Source organism: Hydra viridissima, unplaced genomic scaffold, assembly GCF_058129835.1.
Source record: "Hydra viridissima isolate aposymbiotic clone 2 unplaced genomic scaffold, HvirCarnegie_v1 scaffold_136, whole genome shotgun sequence".
Lineage (NCBI taxonomy): Eukaryota > Metazoa > Cnidaria > Hydrozoa > Anthoathecata > Hydridae > Hydra > Hydra viridissima.
The window spans coordinates 14,493-28,142 of record NW_028324397.1 but is presented as its reverse complement, the minus strand read 5'-3'; the positions used below and the strand labels follow the sequence as shown (position 1 = coordinate 28,142).

Here is a 13,650-nt window from a genome sequence, read left to right as displayed (position 1 = left end):
TGTGTAAGATAACTCTGGTGACCTTTCTTTAAGAAAAAGCAACTAAAGTAGATGTGCGCCTAAGAGAATCCAAATTGCGATTCACTAAATTAAAAGACATATACAACAAACTTTAAAAGTGAAACTATTTTTACAAGCGTATTTGGTAAAGATGAAATGTTCTTATGACATTTTAACGTTACGAAAAGGATTTTCTTCAGTTCAAATATTTATTACAATTTAAAGTGTTAAATAATGTTACAGAAACGACCTAAAACGCCTGTTGTATTAATTTAAACGAACAAAATAGATAAAAAAAAAAGAAAAACTATCATTAAAAAAAAAAAAGAAAAAAAGAAAAGAAATAGAAGTTGAGGAAAAATAAAAATAAGAACTTCTAACAAAGAGCTCTTCTTTTTATTTTTCAGATTTTAGATGCTTAATTCCTTGAATGAAAAGTTGAACTGATGACCCACTACTAAGGTTGTTCCTAGCCTTCCGTTCTCAAACTAGGCCATTCTGAGAGGCTGTTTGATTAAGTACCGTTGATAGTAGTATCGCACGTAAGAGACTTCTAAAACTCTGATTATTAATTCCTTGAATGAAGAGATGACTTCATACTCACTAACGAGGTTGTTCTTAGCCATCCGTTCTTAAACTAAGCAAAACAGTGAAGTTGTTTGATTAAGTATCACAGTTTGCTGATTTGCACATGCACCATTGCCGAAACTGTGATGCTTGGTTCCTTGATTGGATTGAAGAAGCTCATCACCATGCTTTTTACAAGCTGTCCGTTGTTATGTTTTGCAATTCAGTGGTTCTGTTTTGCAATTCATTTTCTGTTTGTTTAAGTATCATCGATGGTGGTGTCGTGCATGCAAACTTTCCGAAACTCTGATGCTTGTTTTTCTTGAATGGAGAGATGAGCTTATACTTTAGGTGACTTTTAAAACTGCAGTAATTAGTGCCTCGAATGGAAAAACGAACTCATTCTTTACAGACCAAGGTTGTTCCTGGCCATCCGTTAACATACTAGGCAACAGTACAGCGAAGCTGTTTGTTTTACAAGCTTTTGTCGTTTCGAGAAATCACTACATTAAGCATTCGATGGTGATACACGACTGATGGCCAGGTTCTGATTTTCGAATGAAAAGAAGAGTCGCATCCGACCACCGGTCGGCTTTCGACGCAAAACAGCTGTACACACTCGTCCAACGTCCAGTGACTAACTGTTGCAACGAGAAAGTTAGCTTTATTTGTCGTGCAGATTGTCCGCTTTGACGTAAAATGCTAGAAATTTGCTGAACGCTCGGTTTGCGCCGCCCAAGAGTCATTCTGTTTCTGCGTTGCCAGCGTCTGTCGGCTAAATACAACTGTAGACTCCGCGCAAGCTTTTTCACCGCAAAAGTTGTACAGAGCCACACCGAAGGCTAAAATCGACTTTAAGGTCGAAGGTTAAAATCGACCCTAGAGCTTTGAAAACGACGTCACGAAATTTTCAAGTACATCATCGAAGAAAATTACGGCGGCCAGATGCGACTCTTAGTACTAACTCTTCTAATCTTAGTACGTTAAGCATTCCAGTCGAGAGATCAGACGTTTTTTCGTCACCTAAGAGACCGGCCGATCCGTTTGCGACGCTGCGGAAAGAAAGAAGATGGCAAACCACAGGGTTGTTACCGTAACAAACCTCCGTGAGTACCTCCATCTCGAATGGCTTTTGGGGAAACGTTCGTTTTAAACTCAAAGGGATGGTTGTTAAAGCTCACAAAAGCCTGGTTAACGATTTTCTAACGGCAGAGACCGTGTTTACAATGGATGCAGGCCGTTTGCCCGAGCCCAAAGCGCAAGACCTTTCGGAGAACTCCTCTAGGTCGATGCAACGAAACTACTAGACGCGTGCACCTAGCGGCACGTTACAACCGAAGGACGCCCCTCGTGGACACTATACGAACGCAATTTTTCATTGTCCCCAGGCTTCCAAACCGTAACCTCATCCCCCTCCAATCCTAACCCCGTAATTCTCTTACTCCTTCCCCCCCCCCCCCCCCCACCCCTACCCCTCTTAAAAAAAAAAAAAAAAAAAGATAAAGAAAAAAAGAAAAAAGTTTCCTTCTCTCTTTTTTTCTAGCTTTTAGCCGGCCCTCCGCTAGAAGGGAATAGGGAGTAACGAAGGTTTGACATCAAAGTAGCGTTTCGTATAAGATTTGCTTGGCAAAATTTGACAATTTTTATAAAAGCCAAGCACTAGTTCAAACTGGAGATAATAAAACGAAATCGAATGATCTCACTTCTCAAACCACTGAGCTGCCATTGGTCGGCAGTTTCATGTTTGGAGACTATTGAGCTGCCATTGGTCGGCTGTTTAATCGTTGCGATTGGTCGGCAGTTTTATCGTTGGAGACCATTGAGAGATATAAAAGGCACTTTTTTTTTTTTTGAGCACAACATTAAACGCTATATCGTTAGATCTTGTTATAAAGGCACCCTTAAAATGCCGAATTGAAAAAAAAAAACAAAAACAAAAACAAACAGAAAAAAAAAATGAAATCGAAACGGGCATTCTTTTAAGCATAACGTTAAAAGCTAAATCGTTAGAGGTTTTATTAAGAAGGCACCTTTAGAATGCAAAAGACAAAAACGGAAAGTTTTGCTTTCCTGGCCACAAGCGATAAAATTGTTAGTAAAACGCACTCTAGCATTCTCACGTTCCAGACGTGACCAATGTTCGAGTAATCGAACAGGTCCGCTCAACCGTGAATGAAAGCGGAACTAACACACACTACCAACTAGTCACTGTGTTGGTCTGCTGAAATTACAACAGTCCATGAAAAGTATCTCGTAGAAAAGTCCTAATTTTGGATCATGGGCGGGCTGCTCAAATGAGCACTCTGCCCAATTGAAACAAAGGAAAAAAAAAAAAAAAAAAAGAAAAAAGAAACCGAAACGGGCATTCTTTTGAGCATAACGTTAAAAGCTAAATCGTTAGATGTTTTATTAAAAAGGCACCTTTAGAATGCGATGTCCTCAAATATTTTCCTCGATATTTTAATAAGTAAACAAAAACAAAACTAAGTCTTGCAACTGGCGAAAACTTTCAATAAGCAAACAAAGCAACAACTTTCCTTTCGAGTTTTTTACATTTTAAACAAAAGACAAACAAAGAAAAAAAAAACAAACAAAAACAAAAACAAAAAAACAAAACAAAAACAAAACAGAAAAGGGAGAATGAGTGAGTCGACTGATTTCGCTCAACTGTCTTAAACGAGAAGTCATAAACGTTTGCTTGTGCCAGCAAGTTGCAAATTAAGTTGTTAATGAGCTGCACCGCAAAAACTTAACCCACAGTTTATTAAGCATATTAAGCCTTTGCTGACATGTTAAGACATTTTAAGCCTTTGCTATTATCATGAGGCTTTTTTGCTCCACGAGCCAAAAAAGTACGCTAGAGTTGTTGACAAACTGCATCGCGGTCGAAAAGTGTAATTACGCCAACACTTTTATCCGTTTAAGCATTTCGTTTTCGCACGAACAACAATTAAAGCAGCTCGTTGAGCTTAACGACGTTCGTATTTTTTTTCGAAGCCAAAACTTCGGCTATAAGTAGAGTGAAGAGGCACTTCGAAAAACAACAAAGCTGTTCGCAGTCGATAGCAACGAGCGACAACATCTCTGCGAGTCTGGCATCAAGGTAAACATTTTTTTTTACATTTTCATTTGTTAGTGCCACTTTTGTGTACATTATGTATTCAAAAATTTCTTGCTGACGCTAGATTTTTCGTTTTCAATGAACAACAGTTGCAACCTCTAGTCGTTTGCTAAAACAGCTTGCTAGGACAACCAAATCAATCATATGTTGTGAAAATTTCTTTTTGTTCAACTGACTAAGGAAGATCGAGCGAACGCTTTTTTTTTTTATAACTTGTTTGTATCATATTGCTATTAAGAAAACAGCGTTGTGTATACTAAACGTGACATAATTGGCAATTATCCGTAACTAAAAATAAGATAGAAATTACAAACTTGATACCATATTTTAATTACTCTAACAAAACTAGACGTCATCGCGTGAGAAAATAAATGTTTATGACACATAACCTATTTTTTTGTTTTTTTTTTTCTTCTCTTTTTTCCTTTTAATCTCCTTTCTTTCGTCCAAAAAGCGTTTTGATTTTTGCCTCGCCACAAGCGATGAAATCGATAAAAAAACCTGCTCGGACATTCTCAATTCTCAACAACAAAAGCAATCAAAGTTCTAGCTCTCGAGCACGTGCGCCAACAGGTTGATGAAACCGTTCAAATATGCTCGATCGCTAGAATTTAAAAAAAAAAAAAGAAGCAAACCAGAAACAAACCAAAATAAAAAAAAAACAAAAACAAAAATGGACATCTTTAGAACGCTTAAATTTTATAAAATATTTTCCTCTGCGTTTTTAACCAGCTAAACTGTCGTAAAGTTTTTTCGGTGCAGTTCATTTAAAAAACTTAGTTTTCAACTTTTAAACGTTTTAGACTTCTCGTTTAAGGCAGTCGAAAGAAATGAGTCGACTTGCTCTCTCTCTCCCTTTTCGGTTTTGTTTTTGTTTACTTGTTTTTGTTTTTTCTTCGTTTGCCTTCGTTTGCCTTTGTTTGCCTTTGTTTGCTTTTGGAAAAGTTGTCGCCATGCGAGACTTAGTTTTTTTTTGGCTCAATTTGTGATTAAGTGAAGTTCTAGTCTTGAAAGTGTGCAAAGTGTGGGCCAATCTGGTGGCTGGAGTGATGACACGTGAATGCTGGAAATTCCAGACTTTGAGCGGATTCAGCGTACATAGAAAGAAAATGTAACATTCACGTGGGTCTCTCCTAAGCTTGCCATTGGTCGGTCTGCTGGCCTTAAGTACCCCCCCCCCCCCCCTCAACGTCACGTTTGCTCAACTTTCTCGGTCTTTGGCGCCCAAAGAAAGCTCGAGGAAGGATAAAAATGGCGAGGTTTCGGTACTGCGTTTTCTGTTTTTCCTATTTGTTTTTGTTTGTTTGTTTGTTTCGTTTGTTTGTTTATTTATTTAATCGTTTTTTTGTTTGTTTCGTTCGTTTGTTTGTTTGTTTCGTTTGCTTCGTTTGTTTTGTGATGTTTTGTTTTCCCTTCTTGATGGCACAAAACAGAAGCAAACAAGACTTTCGGTTATATTCGGTTATATTCGGTTCAATAAAAGTTTGTTGGTTTCTGCACAACAACAACAACAACAACAAAAGTCCCTCTGTCCCTCAAAAGCAGTTTCTCCTCTGTCCTAAAGAAGAGCCTCTTTGTAATCGATCTTGTCTGAATGCAGCTCTCCTTTTGCCTACAGGTTTTTATTCCAACCCTTTTGTTGTTGTTAGTGCCATGTTGTTGTTATTGTTATACTCTGTAAAAGCAGTTGTTGCTGTTGTACTTGTTTGTTGTTTCTAAAGACACTGTTGTTGCTGCTGTTAGCGCTGTTAGTAATCACCCACTTGGCTTGTATTTTTGTTTCTTGTTTTTGTTTTTTGTTTTATTTATAAACACTCTCTGAGTAAGTGATGCTGTTGCTGTTGTTGTTGTTACAGTTGCAATGAGTGTTTGTTAATGTTCCCCCACTTGGCTTGTTTATAATCTATTTTATTTTATCAACACTCTCTGAGTCAGTGATGGTGTTGCTGTTGCTGTTGTCGTTATTATGCTTGCAATGGGAGTTGTTACTGTTCACCCACTTTGCTTGTTTTGTTTTTGTTTCTTTATTTTATCAACACCCTTTGAGCCAGTGATGCTGTTGCTGTTGTTGTTGTTATAGTTGCAATGAGTGTTGTTAATGTTCACCCACTTTGCTTGTGTTTTTGTTTTTGTTTATCAACACCCTTTGTGTCAGTGATGCTGTTGCTGTTGTTCTTATTACAGTTGCAATGAGTGTTTGTTAATGTTCACCAACTTGGCTTGTTTATAATCTATTTTGTTTTATCAACACTCTCTGAGTCAGTGATGCTGATGCTGTTGTTGTTATTGTGCTTGCAATAAGTGTTGTTAATGTTCACCCACTTTGCTTGTTTTGTTTGTGCTTTTGTTTTTCTTTATCAACACCCTTTGAGTCACTGATGCTGTTGCTGTTGGTGTTATTATAGTTGCAATGAGTGTTAATGTTCACCCACTTTGCTTGCTTTATTTGTTTGTTGCTTTTTTTTTTATCAACACCCTGCGAGTTAGTGATGCTGTTGCTGCTTTTGTCATTTTACTTGTATTTATAGTTGTTACTGTTCAGCCACTTTGCTTGTTTTTTAATCTGTTTTATTTTATCACCACACTCTGAGTCAGTGATGATGTTGCTGATGCTGTTGTTGTTATTTTACTTGCAATGATAGCTGTTACTGTTCAGCCACTTTGCTTGTTTTGTTTGTTTGTTTGTTTGTTTTTTTTATCAATATCCTCTGAGCAAGTGATGCTGTTGCTGTTGTTGTTGTTATAGTTGCAATGAGTGTTTGTTAATGTTCACAAACTTGGCATGTTTATAATCTATTTTATTTTATCAACACTCTCTGAGTCAGTGATGCTGATGCTGTTGTTGTTATTATGCTTGCAATAAGTGTTGTTAATGTTCACCCACTCTGCTTGTTTTGTTTGTGCCTTTGTTTTTGTTTATCAACACCCTTTGAGTCACTGATGCTGTTGCTGTTGGTGTTATTATAGTTGCAATGAGTGTTAATGTTCACCCACTTTGCTTGCTTTGTTTGTTTGTTGCTTTTTTTTTTATCAACACCCTGCGAGTTAGTGATGCTGTTGCTGCTTTTGTCATTTTACTTGTATTTATAGTTGTTACTGTTCAGCCACTTTGCTTGTTTTTTAATCTGTTTTATTTTATCACCACTCTCTGAGTCAGTGATGATGTTGCTGATGCTGTTGTTGTTATTTTACTTGCAATGATAGCTGTTACTGTTCAGCCACTTTGCTTGTTTTGTTTGTTTGTTTGTTTGTTTTTTTTATCAATATCCTCTGAGCAAGTGATGCTGTTGCTGTTGTTGTTGTTTTAGTTGCAATGAGTGTTTGTTAATGTTCCCCCACTTGGCTTGTACTTCTGTTTTCTGTTTTGTTTTGTTTTTGTTTTTTTTGTTGTTTTTTTTCTCAACACTCTCTGAGTAAGTGATGCTGTTGCTGTAGTCGTTGTTATAGTTGCAATGAGTGTTTGTTAATGTTCACAAACTTGGCATGTTTATAATCTATTTTATTTTATCAACACTCTCTGAGTCAGAGATGCTGATGCTGTTGTTGTTATTATGCTTGCAATAAGTGTTGTTAATGTTCCCCCACTCTGCTTGTTTTGTTTGTGCCTTTGTTTTTGTTTATCAACACCCTTTGAGTCACTGATGCTGTTGCTGTTGGTGTTATTATAGTTGCAATGAGTGTTAATGTTCACCCACTTTGCTTGCTTTGTTTGTTTGTTGCTTTTTTTTTTTATCAACACCCTGCGAGTTAGTGATGCTGTTGCTGCTTTTGTCATTTTACTTGTATTTATAGTTGTTACTGTTTAGCCACTTTGCTTGTTTTTTAATCTGTTTTATTTTATCACCACTCTCTGAGTCAGTGATGATGTTGCTGATGCTGTTGTTGTTATTTTACTTGCAATGATAGCTGTTACTGTTCAGCCACTTTGCTTGTTTTTTTTTGTTTTTGTTTTGTTTGTTTGTTTGTTTGTTTTTTTATATATCCTCTGAGTTAGTGATGCTGTTGCTGATGCTGTTGTTGTTATTATGCTTTCAATGAGAGCTGTTACTGTTCACCCACTTTGTTTGTTTATAATCTGTTTTATTTTATCAACACTCTCTGAGTCAGTGATGCTGATGCTGATGCTGTTGTTGTTATTATGCTTGCAGTGAGAGTTGTTACTGTTCACCCACTTTGCTTGCTTATTGTCTATTTTATTTTGTCAACACTCTCTGAGTCAGTGATGCTGATGCTGATGCTGTTGTTGTTATTATGCTTGCAATGAGAGTTGTTACTGTTCACCCAATTTGCTTGTTTTGTTTTTTTATTTGTTTTTTTGTTTGTTTTTGTTTTGCTTGTTTTTTTTTATCAATACCCTCTGAGTCAGTGATGCTGTTGCTGTTGTTGTTGTTGTTATAGTTGCAATGAGTGTTTGTTAATGTTCCCCCACTTGGCTTGTACTTTTGTTTTCTTTTTTGTTATGTCAACACTCTCTGAGTCAGTGATGCTGATGCTGTTGTTATTATGCTTGCAATGAGAGTTGTTACTGTTGTAGTTATGTCTGTCATTTGTCCTTGTTAGCAAGTTCTATTTGCCCTCTCTTGCCTTTTTTCAACACAGTTTCTTTCTTTGAGTCATATGGTTGCGAGATCCTCTCAAACTCCATCTCTTTATTTATTTGTTTCTTTTCTTTTTCTTTTTTTTTTTCTCATTCTCCTTCTCATAATAGCAATCACTGCTGCCACCATGCATGTAATGCTAGTTGCTCTCATTCTTTTTCATTTGCTAGTGGAAACTTTGTTTCTTCTTGTTGCTCTCTTTTCTTTCTTTTTTTCTCTTTTGCAGAGGATTCGAAAAAACACAGCTCTTCCCTGCAGTTGTAAACATTCCAGGATTGGATGCAGGCAGAAGAAAAAAACTCTCACTGACTGGTTTCCTTTTTTTAGCAAAAACCGTTGCAAACAAACACCTGAACATGTCTTCTTCACAAGAAAACAACTCTGTTGTTGCTTCTTCTCCAAACTCTAAAGCAAAAAAAAAGAAAAGAAAGCAGTCACAAGAACAGAGAGACTTAAAGCTCAAAAACAAAGTCAGGGCCGCATTAGTTGCAGCGTGTGGCTCCGTAAACAGGGTTGTACCTTTCTATGGTACCAAGAAGAGGTACGCTGTTAGCTGTCCGATGCCTTTGTGCAAACATTCGTCCACAAGCATTAAAAGACACTTGACTAAAAAAGATCATTCTTGGACTTTGGATGAAGCTTCCATCTTTTACTCTGCAATGGTCAGGAAGTTTCAGCATGCTCGTCTCGAACGCAAGTCCGGCTGTCCAAAACCTTACCCCTGTTTGCAATGTTGGAAGTATTACGACCGACTGGACATACACTTGAAAGAGACTCATTTCTACGATTCCAAGATGATCAAACAAAAGATTGCAGAGGCAAAGCGATACGACAACGAGAAGCTCTATGTCCCTCAATTTATTCGACCTGCCTTCTTTGGTATTAAGCCAGTAGCTGAACAAGCGTCTGCATCAGGCTCTGCATCCTCTGCTCCTGGGCCTTCCTCCTCTTTTTCTTCTCCGGTTCTTTCCTCTGATCCTCTTTTAAGCTTGCCCTCACCAGTTGCTGGTTCGTCCGAGGCTCCTTCTGCAAACCAATGCACCTCTGTAGAAAACAAAGAGCTGAACACCGAATCCGTCCTTGACTCTGATTTCGATTCCTTAGAGCACTTGGTTTCCAGCTCCTATGTCTTGACCGAAGAAAAGAGACTCTTGTTTCAGCTGGACAAAGATGCTTTTCACTTTTATTACCAGTCAGCAGATGAGCTCTTCAGAGACTTTGAAAAGTGGCTTGTGGTAGCCAACAACAACACTTGGTCACAAGCAAAGATCTACAAAAATGCAGTTGTGGAAATATTGACTTGTTGTGACAGCACGTTGACGCTGCACCCAAACGCCCTCACCAATTCCAATGTTTTGGAGGATAGATACTTCTCCTTGCACTTTAAGAAAATTCAGCTCAATTCCAAGCTGAGTGAACTTGACCAAACAAAAGCCATGTCTTGTCACACGTTGTACAACCGCCTCGTCTCCCTTTGTCTCCTGTTTCGTTTCAGTGAAGCCAGAAACGTCTATTTCGGACTTTCTCATGAGGCCATCCGACGTTTGCGCTGCAAGGTGGATGAGTTGCGAAAAGTGCTGAGGCCCTTTCGTTCTTTGAGGAGGAGCCTTGTGAAAAGAAGAAAAAGCATCAACATCATCAATGTCAGTTTGCTGACCGAATATGGCAAGTCTGCATACGTAAGAGACTTAGTGGAATCGATTAGAAAGGCGTCTCTTCCGCTGACTAGAGACAATGCTGTGTCTCTACGAAACCATCTTCTGCTCTCTGTCACTGTAATTAACAGTTTAAGAAAATCTAACATTGCTCTTTTAAACATTAGAGACTACATGGCTGCTGAGAAGAGTGAGTGTGGATATTGCATTGTGCAAGAGCGCTACAAAACAGCATACAAGTACGGAGCCAAAAACATTCTAGTGCCGAACGACTTGAAAGTGTTGATCGATATTTATTTGCTGAGATACAGAGACCTTCTTGTCAACGACTCTCACTACATGGCTGCAGACACCAAGACTGTTTTGGAGTTGAGCGACTGCTACAGGCCCCTTTTTCCTTCGGTGAGAGCCAACAAAGACGAAGGTGTGACACTAGGTGCAACTAGAGTGCCTGTTTACCAGATGGGTTCCTCTGCTATCACCTCTAGCCTGACGTCCTGCTTCAGAAAAAGCCAAGTAAACATTCCCATGAAGCGTCTTACTCCCACTTGCATTCGCGGTTCGATAGCCACTTACTTTGCCAACAACAGCAAAGAAGATCGCGAGCGGTTTGCTACACTCTACATGAAGCACAGCAGACACACAATGGATAGCTTTTATGTGTCCCAGTGGAACGCTGCAGAGGAGTTGCGCTTTGCCCTGGGCATCGGACAGTCCTTCGGAGTCATAGAGTCTTTGACTGTTGAAAAGTCTGAGAGACCACCAAAGGAGGAGAAGGATGTGATGGACTGGCTCCGAACTAATGCAGAGGAGTACGGTTTTCATGATGTTGAGGACATTTTTGAGGAAGATTCAGACTCCGGTTCTGACTCTGAAGAATGTGCTGCTACTTTCGGTTGTACCACAGTGGTTCCATTTTCTCCAGCTGTAGAAAACAATGCTCCTTTAGAGGACAGCAACGAACATGTTGTAGATTTCTTGTGTGAACCTAGCTCAACTCCTGTTTCGTCTGTTCCTTCTGAACAAACAATCGCTGGTCCAGTTCTTGAACTATCCTCTGCTCTTGCACAACTAGTTCCTAATGAACAAGCTGTTTGTATGGATGTAGATCAGACTCTAGCTGTTCCTGTTGGCACAGCTTGTTCTCCTCTTGCATTAACATTATTTCCTGATGAACCGGATTTTATTGAACACCATGCACAACTTTCTCCAGTTTACTTTAGTGAGCAAGTGGTTGCCAAACCTGTTTCTGCTGCTCCTGCTCAACAAGTTGCTTTCAGTCCTTCAAAAGAGGTCTTTTCTGTTCTGCTGGAAACAGTGTCTAATGTTGCTTCACAGCAAGATAATCTTATGGCTGTCACACGTGTTTTCCATGCTCCTCCTGAAGCTGCTCTTCTTGAACCTGCTCTTCTTGAACCTGCTCTTCTTGAACCTGCTCATAAGCAAGTGGTTGCCAAACCTGTTCATGTTGCTCCTTCTCTGCAAGTTGTTTTTAATCCTTCAAAAGAGGTCTTTTCTGTTCCTCTGGCTCCTAATCTTGTTGCTCGTCAGCAAACGATGGCCAAACCCAGTTTGTTTCTTTCAGCTGTTCCAGTCCAACAGGCTGGTACTGTTCTTGAAAAACAGCCCTCACCTGGTGCTGTTCAATCTGTTGGTAGTCTATTTAGCCAAAGTCTTGCTTGTACATCCAGAGGTAAATTCTTTTTGATTTTTGATTTTTATGCAAATCTCAACACGCTTTCAAAAAATAAAAATGCCCAAATTAACTCCTTGCCCTATTGTTATTGTTAAAGCTGTAAAAAAAAAAAAAAAAAAAAAAACAATAAAAAAAACAAAAAAAAAAACAAAAAAAACAACACAGAAGTGTGTATGTATTTGTTGCAGGACTAATTCTGTGATTGCTTAAATGTTTACACAAGTGAATGATACTAAAACTGATTATGTTTTAGAAGTAAAAGATCCAAGAAGAAAAAAAATCAAGTTGGAAATGCCATCTTTTACTCAAGAACACATCGGTAATGTAAAACCTAATTTATACAAACATATATAAACACAAACCTCTTCTTGCACAATTTCAGATGGTTAACTGTTAATAAAAACTAGCCATCATTGCTAAGTGCACTTTTAGAAAGTTGTGTCTACCCGATTTCTAATGATGAAGTTAGAAACATCACCGTTAGAAATCATGCACAGCTTGTTATTATCTCTAACACTTAGAAACTGTTGATGGTTTTTTTATGAATTAGAAAAATGAACATGGTTTTATTTTATTTCAGGATCAACTCAGCCAAGAACAAAGGAAAACAAAGCAGAAGTTAGCCAATGCCAATTAGGTAATCTTTCAAAAACCAGTTATTGCTATCAGTGCAAACAATAAGGTCAACAAAAAAAACAAATAAAAAAACAAAATTAATCTTGTCATGCTTCAGAACCAAATGAATATTCGATTTAATCTCTTTGTGTTATGACTTGAGTTTGTAAAATTTTAGATGAAATAGTTGAAAAGCTGAATGCTTGCCCTGGCCACAACGAATGGTTCAACACCAGAAGTTTTCCTCGATGTGCAGCTTTAGTGTTGGCATACATCTTGCAAGACGTGTTTACAGATGTAAGCTCAAGTTGCTCGTACAAAGATTACCTTGGCATCTTGGCAAATCATAGCAGTGACAAGCTCATTCATGTCTTGCAAAAGTACTCCTACCGAAGCCATATTAAAGACAAAATTAAAAACATGAAGCTAAAAATTCAAAAAGAGGGTAGTTTAGAAAAGTTTGTTCAATATGGCAATATAGTGAGACCATTTATGTAGTTTAGAAAAGTTTGTTCAGTTTGGCAATAAAGATGGGCCTTTTGTGTAGTTTGTTTTCTCTATGCTTTTGCAAATATATTTATCTGTTTCGCTAAATACATAATAAACAAGAAGTTCTGTTAAACTGTTCTCACATTTCTTATTTAAAGATAGTTCAAACTTTTTTTATCTTTAAAAAAAAAAAAAAGTCGTTTTGTTATTCTGTTAACACTTTTAATAGAGTTGCATTTAGAATTACTTCTGATGTTTTTAAGAGTTTGTTAAAAAGCAAATTAATATTTTCTGTGATGTTAAACTGCATAAGTGAAATTTAAAAAAGGAAAACTGCTCCAACCATTTTTCGGAAAAAGAAATCAAAAAGTTCCTTATTTTAAAAGATCTAGACATCCATTTCTTCTTCAGCAAAATAGCGAGGCTTTTTTTATGAACTCTTACTCTCTATTTTTTCATATATTTACACAAAGGATTTTATTAAGTTCAATGTAAACATACATAGAAGTATATTATGTTTTTTTTTTTGTTTGTTTTTTTTTTATGGTGTCTAACTTTTGTTTCACTTCTATTTTATTTTACGTTTATCTTGTATTTTATCATGCCTTATTGGTTTTTGCGTTTTGTGATGTCAAGCTGCGTAAGCTAAACTTAAAAGAGGAAAACTACGCTAACTTTTCTTTGAAAAAATATTCAAAAAGTACCTTAAAAGAGAAAGCACACGAATTTAAAAAGTTGTATCTTGCCATCCAATTCTTCTTCTGCAAAGTAGTGAGGCTTTTGCTCTCTAATTTATCTCTATTTACGCAAAGGGTTTTATTTCAATGTAAACACGTATAAAAGAATACTTTGTTAAAAATAATGTTAAAGGAGTTGCGTAAAAAAAACGTCTGAATAAACTTTCTTTAC

The 13,650-nt window shown here is 37.5% G+C and overlaps 1 protein-coding gene across 2 annotated transcripts; it reads left to right on the top strand.

Moving 5' to 3' along the window:
• Positions 1 to 4,881: 4,881 nt before the first annotated feature.
• LOC149875847 (uncharacterized) lies at positions 4,882 to 12,799 on the top strand. Of its 2 annotated transcripts, XM_090076125.1 has the most exons (5): positions 4,882 to 4,953; positions 8,614 to 11,634; positions 11,891 to 11,956; positions 12,218 to 12,274; positions 12,431 to 12,799. In XM_090076125.1, the coding sequence occupies exons 2-5, from the start codon at positions 8,643 to 8,645 to the stop codon at positions 12,748 to 12,750; spliced, it is 3,435 nt and encodes a 1,144-aa protein (XP_089932251.1). In that variant the 5' UTR covers positions 4,882 to 4,953; positions 8,614 to 8,642; the 3' UTR covers positions 12,751 to 12,799. The 2 variants fall into 2 exon arrangements, with proteins under 2 accessions (XP_089932251.1, XP_089932250.1); XM_090076124.1 differs by having other exon boundaries at positions 4,901 to 11,634.
• The last annotated feature ends 851 nt before the right edge of the window (positions 12,800 to 13,650 follow it).

Coding starts and splice junctions, on each gene's coding strand:
- LOC149875847 (XM_090076125.1), top strand. CDS start 8,643: ATGTCTTCTTCACAAGAAAACAACTCTGTTGTTGCTTCTTCTCCAAAC. Junction 11,635..11,890: donor TCTTGCTTGTACATCCAGAG/GTAAATTCTTTT, acceptor ATTATGTTTTAG/AAGTAAAAGATCCAAGAAGA. Junction 11,957..12,217: donor TTTTACTCAAGAACACATCG/GTAATGTAAAAC, acceptor ATTTTATTTCAG/GATCAACTCAGCCAAGAACA.